General features: G+C 35.5%; 3 protein-coding genes across 8 annotated transcripts; 1 reads left to right on the top strand and 2 right to left on the bottom strand.

Moving 5' to 3' along the window:
- Positions 1-1823: 1823 nt before the first annotated feature.
- LOC132052129 (RAN GTPase-activating protein 1) lies at positions 1824-6912 on the top strand. Of its 2 annotated transcripts, none has more exons than XM_059443514.1 (2): positions 1824-2033; positions 5044-6912. In XM_059443514.1, exon 2 carries the CDS (start codon positions 5066-5068, stop codon positions 6668-6670), a length of 1605 nt encoding a protein of 534 aa, XP_059299497.1. In that variant the 5' UTR covers positions 1824-2033; positions 5044-5065; the 3' UTR covers positions 6671-6912. The 2 variants fall into 2 exon arrangements, with proteins under 2 accessions (XP_059299497.1, XP_059299488.1); XM_059443505.1 differs by having other exon boundaries at positions 1826-2033; positions 5056-6912.
- A 361-nt stretch (positions 6913-7273) lies between these two features.
- On the bottom strand, positions 7274-10830 carry LOC132052141 (chloroplast stem-loop binding protein of 41 kDa a, chloroplastic). The gene is made up of 6 exons (XM_059443527.1): positions 10352-10830; positions 9264-9385; positions 8525-8627; positions 8314-8452; positions 7795-8072; positions 7274-7669 (listed from the first exon to the last, which is right to left on the bottom strand). The coding sequence occupies exons 1-6, from the start codon at positions 10742-10744 to the stop codon at positions 7487-7489; spliced, it is 1218 nt and encodes a 405-aa protein (XP_059299510.1). The 5' UTR covers positions 10745-10830; the 3' UTR covers positions 7274-7486.
- A 2081-nt stretch (positions 10831-12911) lies between these two features.
- Positions 12912-17384, bottom strand: LOC132029393 (uncharacterized). 5 transcript variants are annotated; one of them, XM_059418681.1, is made up of 7 exons: positions 16701-17380; positions 15616-15660; positions 14867-15106; positions 14383-14679; positions 14219-14296; positions 14047-14118; positions 12912-13432 (listed from the first exon to the last, which is right to left on the bottom strand). In XM_059418681.1, the coding sequence occupies exons 1-7, from the start codon at positions 16776-16778 to the stop codon at positions 13283-13285; spliced, it is 960 nt and encodes a 319-aa protein (XP_059274664.1). In that variant the 5' UTR covers positions 16779-17380; the 3' UTR covers positions 12912-13282. The 5 variants fall into 5 exon arrangements, with proteins under 5 accessions (XP_059274664.1, XP_059274657.1, XP_059274676.1 ...); XM_059418674.1 differs by having other exon boundaries at positions 14383-14682; XM_059418693.1 differs by lacking the exon at positions 14219-14296 and having other exon boundaries at positions 14383-14682; positions 16701-17382.
- Between the last annotated feature and the right edge of the window lie 765 nt (positions 17385-18149).

An 18149-nucleotide genomic window follows, 5' to 3' on the forward strand; every position in this document is an offset into this window, starting at 1 on the left:
CTGTTCAAACTACGCTCATGGTCGAAAGATTTTGCCCAATTAAACAGAAATAAAATGACTCAACCTCGTAGGATTCCAGTCTTTATCTTACCAGACTAAGATGCACAATTCTAGAGGCCCTTCCAAGAAGATATATGTGCTCATACTAAACTTACAAGTAACGTAGGCGGTTTGAGTTCATCCGTAGTAAACGCCACCATTCGAGTATGTAACTCTTGGCAAGAAGATGGAGTTATAATTTGGTACAGCAAATAGTAATAAGTAATGAAAAAGGGTGAAGGACTAAACATCCCCGTCTCCTTTAGCCATCTTAGCGATATTGACAAGTTTCTCAAACGAATTCTATTCGGGTAACCGACATAAGGAGACAAGGGAAGATGTGAAGGTTGGATACTCCGGCATCTGTTTTAGACCTCGCGTATTTATACTGGTACTGCGTCGAGAAAAATATACGGACCAAAGGTACGATCCGTATTTATGGACCGTATTCCTCATGGCACAAAACGGAAACCCAATATTTTTCAAGCCTCATTACGGACAAAGTACGGTCCGCACTTTATTATACAGTTAGTAATACGGCCCGTATATCTGATCGTTTTAACTAAACAAAAAGTTGGATTTTCTGGGGACTTTATACATACATTGATACGGCCCGTATAAACTGGGCGTAAAAGTTGAACTTTATTGAACTGAAACGGATTTAATTGAACTTTATTGAACTGAAACGGATTTAATCCCAACACTTCCTGTCTGGTTTTTAAGTCCCGAAACATGAACGTAGCTCAGTTTAAAGGTACGAGGTGTTACACTTGTATTCCAAAATTGCAACAGAGATATGGAAGGAATTTCTAGCAAGATTTGGACAATGTGATGATGCACAACTATATCAACTACATAAGGAACTCAGTGATGCTGTGCAAGGATCCAGTGACATTATAGGCTGCTACACAAAGATAAAAAAGAAGAAGAATGAATTGGATGCCATTAGTGCACCTTTGACCATTGTTCCTGCAGTTGTACGTGTGGATGAAAGTTAAAAAACTATCAAATCTTACCAAGTTGGAAGATTAATTTATTTTTTAATGGATCTGAATGACACCTATTTAGGGGTCAAAAGAAGCGTTCTCATGCTGGATTCCCTTCTCACTGGGACATTGCCTATTTGCCATGTAAGATGAGAAGCAGAGAGAGGTGCATGTTTCTGCACATCCCTCTGATGCTGATTTCTTATCCCTCAGAAACCATCAAATGCATAGAAGTTTTCTGGAACGGAAGGAAAATTCAAATCAAACTTTGACAAAGAAAAAGGAGGAAAGTTTTGTTGGCACTCTAATGTGAGTAGCAGACATTGAATGAAAAATAAAAAAGGAAAATTCCATAAATAGCGAGAGTGATGCTCTTTTTACAAAAACTAGAGGCATTAATTTTTTTTCAAAATATACCAGTTTTTTTCTTTCAAAACGTAGCATATACGTTGTAGGCGTGCGCATACAGTATGAATGCATATATACTGATACATTTTATATACAATGTATATACAAATATATATGAGTTGATACATTATATATACACTGATAGCATATACACAATATGCTTGTGCATACAAAAATTGAGCTACAATTTAGAGATACGTTTATCAATGTATATATGTTATAAAATATAAAATATAGCTATATGTTATAATTATTTAAAAGTACCACTATAAAATGTAATTATGAAGCATAATTGGTTACATTAAGTAGTTTTCGAAACAAAAAAAACCTATTTTTCAAAAAAAAAAGAAGGGTTTGTGCGAGCACAATCGTGGCTTAAAAAGGGGGATAAGCTTTTCCCTCCAAATCCATTCGTCAAAAATTTGTTGTGCACGATACAGGACACGACTATCATGATTGCTGCACATATTTGAATTACTCAGCAGTTTTATTATTATTGTCCCTTTATCTTTACTCCAACTCTACCTCTCTCTCTCTCTCTCTCTTCTAGGGTTTATTTCTCTTATCTCGCTTCGCCACTTCTAGGGTTTCTTCCAACCAGTAAGTTCCTTTCACTCAATATCTCCTCTTATTTTACATTCATTTATGTTCCCATTTCTATTTGCTTCCTTTACATCTAATCTCCCATTTTCCATTTTTGTTTCTTGATAATGGACTGACGATTTTAGGTTTAATTTTATTATTTTGTTTTTGAATTGCTTCATTTGACTATTTGTTCTATGGTTGCATTTCTTGCTTTTTACATCATTTGGGTGATATAGTTGCTTTTTTTTTCTTCTAAAGTATTTCTGTTTAACGAGAAAGGAGACTAATTTAAAATGTATGTTAAATTTGTATAAATATAGAGAGAGGTAACTATTTGGCTGGAGTTTATTTGTATTTAAATCAATTAGTTATGCCTCAAATTTTAAATTAGTTGATGTCGACAATGTGAATCATTTGTTTTTGTTTCGTTCTATTTAGGCCCTTTAAATTTCTGTTCAGGATATATTTCTACAGTGTTCGGGTGGATTTTTTATTGATGGCCTTCTGGATAAATGTGTTCGGGTGGATTTTGTTTGTACTTAGTCACTGCTCTGGCTGTTACACTAATTTCTTAAGACCTTCAGTGGCTCGGAAGAAGTATTATCTTTCCGTTGTTCTTTAGTACTCTGTAGAAACTTGGAAAGTCCCTTAGTTCTTGATGGCTGTTGAAAAAATAACAAAATATTGAGCACCTCCTTGTATCTAACATTACTAGGAAAATGAATACAGAATTTCTATTGTTTTTTTGAGATCAATCCTTGAGCCGGGGGTCTATCAGAAACAGCCTCCCTACCCGTCAAAAGGTAGGGGTAAGGTCTGCGTACACTCTACCCTCCCCAGACCCCACCTGGTGGGATTATACTGGGCATGTTGTTGTTGTTGTTTTGAGATCGATCCTTGTATTGAAGAGGGAGAGAGGGAGGGAGAATCAAAATATGGACTCTCTTCTTTAGTCCTCTGGCTGCTTTAGAAAATATCCCGTTAATCAATGCACAATGTGAAGAAATCTGTTTCTTGTCTTCCCTCTGGAATTCCTCTTTGAGTTATTGCTTGATGCAAGGGGAAAGAGCAAATGATACAAACTCTTTAACATTTTAGATATGCCTCGAGCATAGTGAGTTTCGAGTGATACTATCCTCACAAGCTTTAGAAAAACTATGGGGCTTATCATAATTGCATTTCTTTTTTATGTAGAGCTGGAGATGAGATGTCAGTGAAACTGGGATAAATTGGTTCACCTCCTTTTTTGATCCTTTTTGCCCGTCACAAAAGAGAAACAGTAATATTTTAACGGATAAATATAGCTCCTAACTTTATTTTGATAAGTGTATGGATTTGCTTAACCGACGAGATATATAACTGTTAAAACTCTGAAGTCAACATCAATAGCTCAGGATGGTGTTCGTGCTAGTACTTTTGACAGAACAGTTACCTTCTTTGTGGCTCAAATATATGATTTATCATTTCTCTAAACACACTATATTTATTGCACATGTGAGACGTTGCTTTTGGGAAATTCTTTTACCTTGTTGCACTCAGGGGCTGAGACGCTTATATGTAACTGTATCTCTAGTGGCTGTTTTTACAACTTATGACCATGACCTGAACGTCAATACGCAACCTTACCCTTGCCATATGACTAGTATCATTTTAGAAGTCTTGCATTTATTGGTCAAAGATTTATTCCGTGTGTCCAGTGAGATAAAATAATTTTGTTGATCAAGACCAAAACGAGATGCATGTGTACTTATTGTACGTGCCAGCATACACCTGATGCTGATACACATATAAGATTTACTTTATGAGGAAAAAGAAAGACGATGGTAGCACCTACACTGAAAATCTGGAAGGTGCTGAAGAAAGACCAAAGGAATTGAAACGATTTTTAATTGAATTGATATTAAATGTCAGAACTATTTTTGTCGTAATTCTGTACCATCTTGGTACCTTTTAATAAAACCTTACGAAAAAAATGTCAGAACTATTTTTTGTTGTAATTCTGTACCATCTTGGTGCCTTTTAATAAAACCTTATAAAAAAAATTGGCATAACTATGTGTTGCTTCTTGCTTGCTAGGGGTCAACTCATGTTTAATAACCGGAGGATATCTACATAAGTGACAGTATTCAAATGATAGACTGTGGAAGAAATCTTCTTCTGTAGTTGAAACTCAATGTACGGAACAATGCTGTGTAGAAAATAACAAATTGTTTTGCTTATAATGCTTTGTGGTCCATTTTAGTCCTGTTTATAATTTCTATATCCTATGAAAAAAAGTACATCTAGGTCAATCTTATCATCGCGTAAACATTTATTGAAGGGTGTTGAAATGGAATTACTTGTCATTGTAGCGATGGTATCTTTGATTTTATCTTCTTATTCCTTTTTTTTTTTGAAACAGGTAACGTTTTATCTTCTTATTCTGATAACACAAATGCTTTGGCATAATCTTCTGCACTTATTTAGATGTTAAGAAAGTTCTTGGATTATCATTTTCTTGCATGGGCGTGTTAGAAGGAATCGTTTTCCTTCAAGTTCCCTACACATTTTGGCAGCATTTAATCTAGAGGAAGGTTTTTATCTTTTTTCAGACAACTTTCATAAATGCAAGAAAGTTCAACTCTGTGGGCACTTTTTTTTTTCTCTGTTCTTGGCAACCACATGGTACCATAGTCTTAGGAGACTTATAATTGCACATGAAAACTTCTTTGTATTTGTTTTGTTTATAAAATGCTCACTTATAAAAAAAAAATTAAATTGCACATGAACAATTGTTGAAGTGCTTATCTACTGAGGTCAATCACGGACATGCTGAAAACATATACATGAACCAAGCACAATTATTTTTTCCCCTTGGTCTTAGCAGCCTTTCTTTCCAATATTCAGTATTAGACTATTAGGGTTGCAAACGCTCAAAAGTTTGTTAGAGGGTGTCCTTGAATAGTTTGCAAGATTTTAAACGTCATATGTAGTGGATCATCTCCTTATGCTTCCTTTGTGGTATGAAATGATCTTCTGATTGCAGCTTCTTTTCCAGGCTATTGAAGATGGATTCTGCAGGATTCTCTATGAAGCTGTGGCCCCCAAGTCAAAGTACCAGGCTAATGCTCGTGGAGAGAATGACCAAGAATCTTATTACTCCATCCATCCTATCCAGGAAATATGGCCTTTTGAGTAAAGACGAAGCTGAGGAGGATGCCAAACAAATAGAAGCTGTGGCTTTTGATTCTGCCAATCAACATTTTGACAAGGAGCCAGATGGAGATGGAAGTTCTGCTGTGCAACTTTATGCTAAAGAATCTAGTAAGCTCATGTTAGAAGTTATTAAAAGAGGCCCTCGGACAAAGGAATCTGCAGAAGGTATTGTACCTGAGAAGGTTAAAGCATCTACTGAAACTACTATTTTTGATATATCCAAAGGTAGACGGGATTTCATAAGTGCAGAAGAGGCTTCTGAGTTATTGAAACCACTAAGTGAACCAGGGAATAATTATAAAAGGATATGTTTCAGCAATAGAAGCTTTGGCGTGGATGCTGCTAGAATTGCAGGACCCATTTTGTCCTCTCTTAAAGATCAATTGACCGAAGTGGACCTGTCAGACTTCATAGCGGGTAGACAAGAGGAAGAAGCCCTGGAAGTCATCGAGATCTTTTCTTCTGCTTTGGCCCCATGTGACCTGAGGCATCTCGATCTTTCCAACAATGCTTTAGGTGAAAAGGGTGTAAGGGCATTCGGGGCACTTTTAAAGTCACAACAGAACTTGGAAGAGCTCTATTTGATGAATGACGGAATTTCAGAGGAAGCAGCACAAGCAGTTTGTGAACTAATTCCATCAACTGATAAACTTCGTATTCTTCATTTTCACAATAACATGACAGGAGATGAGGGTGCACTTGCTATTTCTGAACTTGTGAAGCGTTCTCCTGCATTGGAGGATTTCCGGTGCTCATCTACAAGGGTAGGATCTGAAGGTGGGGTTGCTCTTTCACAAGCACTTGGAGAATGTAGAAATTTAAAGAAGCTTGATTTGCGTGACAACATGTTTGGTGTGGAAGCTGGAATTGCCTTGAGCAAAGTACTATCAATCTTTTCCGGCTTAACTGAAATCTACTTAAGTTATCTGAATTTGGAGGATGAGGGGTCCATAGCTCTTGCTAATGCCCTCAAGGGATCTGCTCCATCCCTTGAGGTTTTGGAGATGGATGGTAATGACATCACAGCTAAAGCTGCTCCTGATCTGGCAGCCTGTATTGCTGCAAAACAATTTCTTACCACACTGAAGTTAGCAGAGAATGAGTTGAAAGACGAGGGTGCTATCTTAATTGCAAAGGCGTTGGAGGATGGTCACGGTCAATTAACTGAACTGGATATGAGTACCAATGCAATAAGAAGAGCTGGTGCAAGGTGCTTGGCACAAGCTGTAGTGGGCAAACCTGGGTTTAAGGTGCTGAACATCAATGGCAACTTCATATCTGATGAAGGAATTGATGAGGTTAAAGATATTTTTAAGAATTCACTTCATGTGCTTGGGCCTTTGGATGACAATGATCCTGAAGGAGAAGATTATGATGAAGAGGCTGATGAAGGAGCAGATAATGAGAACGATTTGGAGGCAAAGCTCAAGGGTCTTGATATCAAGCAGGAAGATTAAGCTTTAAAAGAAATACAATCGCGGCCTAGTCTAAATTCTCGTTATGTTAGGACGTCAATTGCCAGATTGCACTTAATAAGCTAGTCTAGCTTTTAACACTATCATTATATAGGTTAGATTTCAATCTCATTTCCTGCCCGAAGTATCAGGTTCAAACTCTTCTTTGGTCCAACCTGCGTGTATGGAGGCTGAGAATTGTTCTTCAGTATTTGTTACTATGATTTTATGAACTTCTTTTGTTACAGTATCAGAGCAATGTTTTGACTTGGAGAATATTTTCCCACAACACATCTTGCAACTCACCAAACAAGGTTCATACTATGACTCTCATAGCCCCTTTTTCCTAGAACAAGTGTCTCATGCAGGATTTTGAATCATCTGATGGATCATTACGAACTTAAATGCCATAAACAATATTTATCTGGTGGATTATGGATGAGTAGCATAATCATATTTAAATGTGATGCCATCATAGCGTCAATGAGGTTAGAACCTAAAAATAGATTTTAGGCTTGAGTATTATCAGCGTGCTCCTAAGCGACTCCCTAAATTAAATGTTCAAATTTATGATTGGGACTAAAGGGTGTGGAAAGGGAGCAAGTGTAAAGCAGCAATCCTGGGGCTGAGCTTCCCATTCAACAAACTTTGAACATAACGTGCTGTGAACAATTTAGATCATATATCTCAGTTATTGAACTTGACCAATTTCTTACAATATGTAGATAACTTGTAGGGAAGATGGGCAGACATGCACATAGTCCTCTATAAATAGCACAAATTTTAAAAGTTGAATGCAAAAATGTGTGGTGAGGCTAATCAAGCAGCAACTGGTACTTTTAGAGATTCTAGTATCTTATCGTCTAGTTCAAACTTCATCTCTTTCTTGTCTCTGCCAATCTTGACGTACTCATCAAATCGCTCCTTCAAATCTTCCGGTAGGTTAGTTGTAGCACTCCATCCCAGAATCTCGTTGGCAGCTCTAGGCTCCGCGTAGAAGTGCTGCAAAGAAACACCCCGTGTTAATAAAAGAACTGATACAGAAACCAAGGGGTCCAGAACATGGATATGTCTATCATTCAGTGCACTTTCCACCTTACAATGACAAGAAACTATGGAATACGTACCATGTTGCGGAAAGGAAAAGCCTTTTTGGCATCAACTCCCACTGCCTTGGGGTCATAGTGCACAATCTCAACAGAGGATCCTGCAGCTTTAGCGCATAATCTGGCCATTCCATCCAATGTCACAGCACGGTCACTAACACAGTTGAAGATTTGACCGCCAGCAGCAGCTGGATTCTGAACAGCCAGAGTAAGCATGGATGATAAGTCCCTGACATGTGATATATTGGTCAGCTGCATCCCAGAGCCAGGAATTAGAACTGGTCGTCCACGAACAATACCTGTCCGATACGATAAACAGAAGAGACACAGACAGAACTCAAAAACCGGCTGCAATCAAGATTATGCTATTTGAATCTTATATAACCTTCAATGTCAATACTAATTCCAAATGGTTATCCTCTCTAAATGGTTATACTATTATGTCATACATTATTACCCAAATGATATTTACTGAGTTACTACAACTGTGATTACTCACAAAAACTAGTACTGCTTATATATGGAAGCTTGTTTACTTACGATCAAAGAACCATTCCTCACAATCCTTGTTATTGCCAGAGCCAATCATATACTGGGGACGGAAGCTTGCCCAACTACCAAATATCTCAGATATGTATTTCTCGACTACCACATGGCCAGCATCAGCTTTCACAGCATCCTGTAAGGTCGAAAGTTATACGTGACAAAGCAAATTCTTGTTATACAAGTGGAAGCAAAGCAATAATCCTACCCCTTCAACATGAGGAGGCTCATCAGTGGGCTTGTAGATTCCCGCGCTGCTGATAAACAAAAATTGCTTGACACCTGAACTCTTGGCCCAGTCAGCTACAGGCCTGAAGAAGACATGAAGAAATTAGAAAACTATTATTAATGACACGTGTTTACATTGCTATATCTGAAACTTTAATCATCATTATATAACCAAAGTGGGTAAAATACTGATGGTTTATATGCAGAGTGCGTAAATTGCTTAAGATTGTTGGTTTGGAGAGGATGCTCCAGTTAAACCAATATCAAGCAAAGGCGTATAAGTTCTTCAATTTCTGCAGATCTTGAACTTCCCAATCCTCCAAAATTCATGTATTTATAATCTCAAATTCACTAGCAATTGAATAATGTAAGCCAAATATGAGGTAGCATCTGTTGAAGGGATCTAATTCCTTTTGAAACTTGTCTAATCATGAAACTAACCTTCCAGAAATCACTCTTGAAGAAACAAATGCATTATTAACCTAAATATGTATGTAAACACCCCCACCTAAGTCAGTCTTCGTCCTATATTTCTAGTACTTAAGTGTATCAATCCTTCTAGTGTATCGCTATAGAAACAAGAAAAGACTATGTGATCAACAGCTTCTGATCTGAGTGTTTTAATATATCCATAAGCATTATCCACTTCTTGAAGCGTTAAAAAAAACTACTTTTAACTAAAACTATGATTAAGTGTTAAAGCAAGGAAAAAAACATACCTTACAGTATCCAAGTCTTTACCATTGTTGTCCAAAACGGCATCAAATACTTCCCCTTCTAAAATCTTCCCAACATCTGCGGGATTACCCCATACTGTTCGACCACCAGCACTGGTAATTTCCTGAAAATTAGCCAATAAAATGCCAACATTAGATCCCATATCGGATTTTAAACAATACAGAAATTGCAAATCAATGTTTGTCCCGAATTATATGACACTTTCTATTTGAGCACAAATATTAGAAATCATTCCATTTCTATACAATTTTAACACTTTTCAAGATTAACTTCTGTACATTGATACTTTGTATAATTATTACTGTAATTATTACTATATACTATGAGATTAAATTACCTACAATAACAGCCAAATATTCTTACTTAGCATGATATGTTAACCTGAAAAAATAGAGTAAATAACATGCTATAGCAGGTTAGAAAATACCCTATCTGCACCTTTTTTTTTTTTTAACTCCACTATATAACTTAAAACCTTTTAAGAAATCAAGTACAAAACCATTCAAATTATGAATTTTCATACGATGTCTCTTCATCAAACTAACATTTCAAGCATTACTTCAATATTTTCTTACACTATCTCCAACACATATTTCTATATCCAGTTAAACCAATATGTTAAACTCCGTGCTAATCAATACTCATATTAAATTGGACAGGGACTATACAATCAAACCTCTCTACAACAGTAATCCTCTATAATAACATTTCCCGGAACCGATTTTTATGTTATTATATTATATATTCTCTATAACAACATTTCGCTGGAGCAGCAAAAAAATATTACTCCCTCCGTCCCAATTTATGTGATATAATTTGACTAGACCCGGAATTTAAAAAAGAAAAGAAAACTTTTGAAACTTGTGACCCAAAACAAGTCATAGTAAAAGAAGAAGTTTTAAGTTAAATTATTTCTAAATATAGAAATGTATAATTCTTTTTGGGACGGACTGAAAAAGAAAGTGTATCAAGTCAGAAGGAGTAGGACAAATGACCCTGTTATAAAGAGGTTTGAGAGTATAATGTATCAAAAAGAGAGTAATACTGTAGGAGGGATAATGTTCTTAACTGAGAATCTGCTAAAAGGGGTTTTCTTCATCTTGTCAGAGCTCTCATCTCCAACAGTAAGAACAGTAACATCATGACCAGAACCAAGAAGCTCTTTAGCAAAATAGAAGCCAATAACTGCATGACCACCACTATTGGTATTCACAATAAGAACCTTCTTCTTCTCAGCTGCACTACTAGCCTGGACAACACTGAAATAGGACTTTGTAGAAAAGCTCCTTGAATTTACAGAATATGCAAGGAAAGATGGAGAAATGGAAAGAGAAGAAGAGAGAGAGGATGAAGAAGGGAATTGAAGAGAGATACGTGGAACAGGAGAGATGGATGAAGTAGAAGAAGAGTTGAAAGATGAAGAAGAATGGAGAAGAGAGGATGAAGAAGCAAGAGTAGCCATTGAAAGAGAGTTAAGGAATGTGGACTTGATCTTACGAGAGCCAGCAATTTATTGATACTATGGTCTATGGAGATAAGTGATCAGTTGATGTGGGCGCTATGTTTCGTTACTTTGACAGAAAAAGAAAGGGGAAAATATTGATTTTGAAATTTTGTGGTCCGAAACAAATCTTACAAATTTGTATTGCCATAAATAATTTTATTAACGGCTGAAAGGGGAATTTTTAAAATGAAAATTGTTTCTAATTATAGATTGGTGATATTCTTGTTGAGACAAAATAAAAAAGAATGAGTGTCACATAAATTGAATTTTTTTTTTATTTTTCTTGAATTTTTTTTATTTCTCCAAGTAGCGAAAAAAAAGAAATTAGGAAAAGGAGCCGGTATGGATTAACATTTTAAAAGTAGCTTATAAGTTAAAAGTCATAAGTTGGGAATACCAACCTTTAGCTTTTGACTTATATTTGTACTTTTAAGCATAGTACGTGCTTTTAAGTATTTTTTTATCTTTGCTAAACATTACAAAAATTTTAAAAAATGCTTAAAAGCTAATAAACACTTAAAATAAGTCAATCCAAACATCCTCAAGATAGAGGATTGTGTATTTCTTTTTCTCAAATAAGAGTAACTCCGACTATTACCTTTAGTAGTCATTTGGACATGGATCGAATGTTATTTGAAAAAGAATAGTATTAAATTTTTTTAAAACAAGAATATAAAAATTTGAAATTATATTTGAACACGAATTTTACTTGAAAAATATTGAGTTTTGGGCGGAAAAAAGTTATTTTACTTACCTATTTTTAAAAATTTGGAAAACTCAACTTTAAGTTGGAGCAAAAAATTGACTGCAGTTTGTAATGGCCAAACAATTATTTGAAAAAAGAAATAGATGTCCAGACTACTCCTTAATATTCGAAAAGCCTGATAACTTTTACAATATCTTTTTGATTATTTATAAATATATGTTTAATTAAAGATTATAAGTAATTTATAACAATGTTTACGGGTGGGTGTTCCTAATTATGGAAATTTCACATAGAAATTACCAAAAAAAAAGTTCTAATTCAGAATGAAAATTAAATACTTTTATTTTTGTAGGAATCCAACCATTAGTTTTTCTTCTTTAAAATTTTCTATTACTTTGGAGATTGGTGGGGGGAGGGGAGAGTGAGAATATGCCACTGAATCAAATCAATTCCTATTATGTAAAAGTCTCTCTCTGATACACGAAATTGTAAACCTTAATAATCTGCCATTAGTTCCTGGAATGGAAGCGAGGACAAAATTTATGACATATTGGTGCCTCGCAAACACACATATGTTCTTCTTTTTTCATCATTTCTGAAATATGCTTTAAAATACCAAGAGACAATTAAGATGTTATCCTCACATGATCATTCTCGTCTTTATTGCGTTTTTGATACTTAAACAGATTTTTATATTTTTTTTACATAATGATAATATTTTACTAAAGAATTAAGTATTATTTGCATGGTTTTTGCTTCTATTGGAATGAGCAATATATCCCACATCGACATTGAGCAATTAGCTTTTCCTCTTTATAATAATCTATGAGACAACACTGCACGCCGAGCTCAGTCACGTGAGCTTATAACCCAAGTGGGGGCATCAAAGTGGTGGGATGTTGGGCTGTTCCAGATGGTTGGGCTTGGTGGGTGAGTTTCTGGCCTGCCCTGTCCAAGCACAGAGTTGGATCATGTGGCTCAATCGTAAGAATGGGCTGCTGGATTCCTAAAGTGGGGCGGACCGCGTGAGGCTGGTTTCACAGAGCAACGATTAGCTCCCGCTCTGTGCAGTGGAAGGATAACGGGCCGGTGCCTTCCAAGTCCAGTAACGCCTGATGGGTTGCTCCAATTAAACCGCCACTTTTTTGGTCTGTTTATTGTACTTGTTGGCCTAGCATATTAATTCGAGGGATAACGGCCTGTGCCTTCCAAGTCCATCGACACTTGATAAGTTGCTCCAATTAGAGCACCACCTTTTTTTTTTTTTTTGTCTATTTATGGACTTGGCCCGGCATTTTAAAAAATATATATTTTGCTTAATTTGTATTATATTCAATAATTCTTTAGGACAAATACAAGGTAAGTTACTGGATTATTGGCCCTGTCTAGTTCCGCGATCAAGTAAATCCAATAAAAAAATCTATGAAGAAGCAGGTTCACAAGTAGCTAAATATACCTTATCATAAAGAGCTGTAAAAACTCGTAGCCTATATTGCAGCAAGCAGTTTCTATATCTATAGTAGAAGCAGCAATAATTAAGCAGCTTCATCAGTTTACTGGAAACATGATAACATCCACAGGAAAAGAGGTGTGCACATCATCCAAATAACATGTATCCTAGATTGCAGGTGAATTCAGGACAAAACTAGCAGCAAAACGAGATTAAGTTTTCACCAAATATTGCATTTTACATAAGCCACAAAATGAAGGATAGCCAATGCCTTCTTTAGTATCTGTTGAAGGCAGTAATAGCAAACATACATCACCTCCAACAAGGATGACCACATCTCCTAGTTTTTCTTCATCCTTTTAACACTGTTCTTTTTCTTCTTAACAAGAGAGGATTTCGGTGCAGGGGTAGAATTTAGAGCAGCAGCATCTGGATGAAGTTTGACTGCTCCGCCAGACAAGTTCATTACAAGTCCAATCATATTCTCATACTGCAAAACAACAATATCAGTCCTCACATCTTGCCAAACTTAAGACTCGTATGTCATCACGAGTTGGGTATTTATCCAAGTTCACCATATCCAACCAAATAAAGATAAAATCTGAGTATGATTAGGCATGATGAAACAAGATGTCAATCCATTGGCATAGAATAATACTATAACAGCCTGACCTTGGTAATCGACATGTGAGGACTCTCAATGATGCATCGTAAGTCTTAATCCCACACTTTGAAGAACCTTTTTACTAGACTCACTAAGACTACTGTTACATCAAAGATCCAGGAAGTCTAAATTGTAACAAAGAGTTGTAAAAACTATAATTAATGTATATGATTTGCATATTAAGCAGTTTTAGGTGGATAATTCTAAGTCAATTATCATAATTTTTTTTCTTAAAAAACTTGCAATTATCTTCAAGTCATATATCATGCCGTGAAAGGAAAATCGACAGTCACATCACACATCCCATATAGTAAGGGCGTCCTGCTTAATCACAAGCCATAAAGGCTGATCTTTGGTACAGACGTACAGTAGAAGTATCCAACTCCATATTTTGTAAAAACAAGCTAACAAATATATCCAGTACAACAAATATCACTTACTATCTTGACTTTTCCAAGCACATAGTGTAATTCCTGGGCTTGTCGATAGTTTTCCTCCATCAAGGCCTCAATCTAGATACAACAACAACAACATACCCAGTGATAGAGATAAATATCATCCTGATCAGATCTTAAATATTTACCATGAAATAAATAGAGACAAATGGACTACCTTTTTCTCTGAGTTGGTATACAGAATTTTGTAGTTGAGGTTTGTCGGCGTTTCACTTGCAAAGGGCCTTTTGCCTCTCTGTTAAGTAATTAAAGCTACAGGTTTCAGGCATAGCAAGGAAAAAGAAGAAAAGCAAGTAAAATGACAAGAGAAGAGACACTTACAGTCTGGACCAAATGGTCAACTATCGTTTCTGAGCTACTCATGTTCCTGATTGGTTTAGAACTAATTGGCTCAACACGCAGCACTGTGTCTCTATCACAATTGGTAAGATCGACGCGATGAACACTTCCCCTCCCTTGTCTTTTCCCAAATGACCCTAAACTTTTAAGTTGACCAGATTGTCTAACAAGCACGTCACTGGCCTTTGATGTTTTCCTCTTTGAGAGAACTGCTGTAGATTGAGAATGTTTACTTTGCTCATTGTTAGTAGTCAACTCAGAGTGATTTGGACCATCGGCCTGCTTATTATGAATGAGACATTGCAATCAGTCAACTCCAGGTCCAAGAAGTATAATGGATAAGTAATAAATAGATCTCTTTGCAAGGGCTTAGAGAAGGAGCATTTAAGAAAGGTTTCAGACATAGCAAGATATAATAAGTAAAACATCAAAACAAGAGGCATAATTTCATTTCCAAGCTACTCACATCCCTGATTGGCTCAATATGCGGCTCCTTGTCTCTATCACAGTCGGTAAGATCGACACGATGAACAGCTTCCTTCCCTTGTCTTTTCCCAAACGAACCAAAACTTTTAAGTCGATTGGATCGTCTAACAATCATGTTATTGACCTTTGATACTTTCCCCTTTGAGGTAAAGGCTGCAGATTGAGAATGCTTACTTTGCTCATTATCTGTTGGTAATCCAGAGTTGTTTGGACCATCAGCCTGTGATCATGAGTGATACATTGCAACATTATAATTTATACATAATGTATCAACCTTGTATAAAGTGTATAATCACAAATATGGGCTAAACCGGGTGTTTATACTTGTATAATCACAAATATGGGCTAAACCGGGTGTTTATACACAAAGTATGGGCTACGTGAGGTAAAATTTTTCAAAAATAGACATAGAGAGTAATTTTTCCTAAAATAAAACGGAGTAGAAAATTGGAAAAGATAGAAGTAACCCCAACCTGGCTACCGGAAAAAGTCAATATAGGAAAAACCCCAGAATAATGAATGAAAAACGCAGCATTACAAGTACCTAACAGCATCTATCTCAAATAGATACATTTGAGATCGATGTTGTTAGTTACTTGTAATGCTTCGTATAACCATGCAAAAAACATGGTAGAGTGTATGTAAGCATCAGTATTATCAACCATCCTTAATGCTCAACTTCGTCGGCAAAATAAAAACACATGCAGGTCATTTTATTCCTGATCATACCTCATTCTCGGATGCTAAAGATGCCCTTTGAATATTTTGATCTCCCTTTAGATGCAAAAAAAGAAAAAGAAAAAAACACCAAAGATCAGGAAAATGGCGAACTACGTAAAGACAGCTAAATAGTTTCGAGAGTGGCTTTTGGAAGATTCTTGCCAAAACAAAAAACAAAAAAGAGAAATTACAGCGAAATACCACTTGGCCATCTAGTTTACAAAATATATACAGTGTATAGATAGTGTATAATTTATACTAAATATACATATACTTTACATATAATATGCATACCTATACACTATCTATGCAGCCGAAGTGTAGAGGCAGGTATGCTTCGGCCATGTTTTGTAAACTAGATGGCCGAAGGGCACATTTAGGAACGACCCCAGAATAATGAATGAAAAAGGAGGCATTACATGTAACTAGCAACAACATCTCAAATAGATACATACTCCCTAGTCTCAAACCATCTCAGTACCCTCTTCATCAGAAAAAAATATTTTTTTCACACAGGGATAGAAAAATAAATAAATAAAAAAGATTAGCAAAATGAGGTACAGTGTAAAGATAGTTAAAGAGTTTCATGAGTGAGTTTTAGAAGATTCTTCCCCAAAAAAGAGAAGGAAAATTATAGTCAAATTGATCATCTAGTTTACAAAATATGTACACAAGTGTATAAATAATGCATAATTTATACATACCTATACGTGTACTACATATACATATACATACATATATATATATATATACACACACTATTTATACAGCCAAAGTGTTATGCTTCCGCCGTATTTTGTAAACTGGATGGACTAAGTGAGCGTTTGGCCATAAAAATTATTCACTTTTTTTTTTAATTGTATTTCGAAATACTAAAAATAAAAAAAACTTATTTTTTTAAAATTTTCAATTTTTTTCATTTTTTTTTAAATTATATTTAGTTTCAGCATAATTTTAAAAAGCTGTTAAAGCCTATTTCAGCTTTGAAATTTGAAAAAAATGAAAAAGTTTTTTATATTTATGGCCAAACGGGCCCTAAGAGTGCGTTTTGGCAAGTTACTCAAAAAAGAGGGGGACAAGTATTAAGTATACACCTCATTTTGGGATACTTCCATGGCTGCTTTTCTCTTCCTCCATCTTTCCTTAGCGGCTTTCGACAACTTCCTTCCCATTTTTGATCTCAAACTAGAAAGATAAGTTGCCCACACTACTACTTACTTGCTTTGACGTTCACTCTACCTGTTTCGTCTTCTTAATTTTCATTGACTAGCTAAAGCTTTACTTAAAGTAAATGTACTTTTAATGTGACCAGAGAAAGCTGCAGTAGTAAAGGTTTCTTTTTTAAAACTTTTGATTTGGGATTCTTGAAAATTGTACTCCTATTCCTTCTTATTGGTGGTTTAATATCTGTCGTTTGATTTGATCCACTTACTGCCTGCAAAGTGGAAGGTAGAGATTCAGAGGCAGAGTTATAGTTTGCTTTTTATTTATTTATTTAATTCAGACTTATAAATTCAAAATATTTGCTCTCTCTCTTTAAAGATTTGTATTATCCCAAAAAGAGGAGTAAGGAAAAGATTATCGTAAAATGTGATCAATCAGGGATAATTACTGACGTCGATTCATTTTACTGCGCCTAATGGACTCGAATGGTCTTTTCTAGTACCGTCTTTTCCTTTCATTTTCTTTCTTTTTGCAACAATGTAAATAGACACGGAGTGAAGTTTTAAATGAAGTGAGAATAGTTGGGCTTTGGTTTTATTGGTGGGAAAAGGAGATTAAGGGTCGTTTTGACATGAATTAGGTGAAGTTAAAATTTTATTTGCACATGCAATTTGAATTTTTTAATTTATACTTTTTTTTTATAAATATGAAACGGAAAAGAAGTAAAATTACCCACGAACTTTTAGAAAATAGTTTATTAAATACCTTCGTTATCTTATATAGTCGATTATCATCTGAATTATATTATGTTCAAATATCTGCTTATGTTAAACGGCTTTGACAGTAAATTAGCGTCATCTGACGCTAACCCATTTTTCCCTAAATAATTTTCTTACCTTGACTTAACACACCCAGGCACGAATATAATTTTGTTCTTGACCCATTTCTTTTCTCTTTCTTACTCTCTTCTTCTTCCTCCACCATCTCCGATCCCTCACCCTAGCTCCTTGTCATTCTCTTTATTGTTTTTTGTAAATGCAGGTGAATAAATTTGTCTGAAGGGTGTTTTTCTTTAAGTTAAATTGGACAGTGAATTGTGTGACTAAAAAGGTGAAAGAATGGTCAAATTTGGCATTTTCAGTGTATAGGATGAATTGAAAACGAGAAAAAGAAACATGGGGTATATTTTTTATGACTTGACTAATGTTGTTATCGGTGGTGGTAGTGGTGGTGAAAAATATAGCGTTTCCCGACGAGCTTTGGCCGGAAAAAATCTTTCGGCGACTTTTTTCGAATCTCCATCCCTCTTCTATCTTTTCTCTAAAAGATCCCTCTCTAAAATCCAAAAATAGAAATGAAATGTGGATAGATAATCAGTT

Source organism: Lycium ferocissimum, chromosome 1, assembly GCF_029784015.1.
Source record: "Lycium ferocissimum isolate CSIRO_LF1 chromosome 1, AGI_CSIRO_Lferr_CH_V1, whole genome shotgun sequence".
Classification (NCBI taxonomy): Eukaryota; Viridiplantae; Streptophyta; class Magnoliopsida; order Solanales; family Solanaceae; genus Lycium; species Lycium ferocissimum.

Bases quoted from the DNA above. Each gene is read 5' to 3' on its own strand.
- LOC132052141 (XM_059443527.1), bottom strand. From the start codon at position 10,744: ATGGCTACTCTTGCTTCTTCATCCTCTCTTCTCCATTCTTCTTCATCT. The intron at 8,628-9,263 runs GTATGTTTTTTT...TGTCTTCTTCAG, and splicing joins AAAGACTTGGATACTGTAAG to GCCTGTAGCTGACTGGGCCA. The intron at 8,453-8,524 runs GTAGGATTATTG...TCGACCTTACAG, and splicing joins AGCCTCCTCATGTTGAAGGG to GATGCTGTGAAAGCTGATGC.
- LOC132029393 (XM_059418674.1), bottom strand. From the start codon at position 16,778: ATGGGAAGGAAGTTGTCGAAAGCCGCTAAGGAAAGATGGAGGAAGAGA. The intron at 15,661-16,700 runs GTGTATACTTAA...TTGCATCTAAAG, and splicing joins TGGAAGTATCCCAAAATGAG to GGAGATCAAAATATTCAAAG. The intron at 15,107-15,615 runs GTATGATCAGGA...TCATGATCACAG, and splicing joins CTTTAGCATCCGAGAATGAG to GCTGATGGTCCAAACAACTC.
- LOC132052129 (XM_059443514.1), top strand. From the start codon at position 5,066: ATGGATTCTGCAGGATTCTCTATGAAGCTGTGGCCCCCAAGTCAAAGT.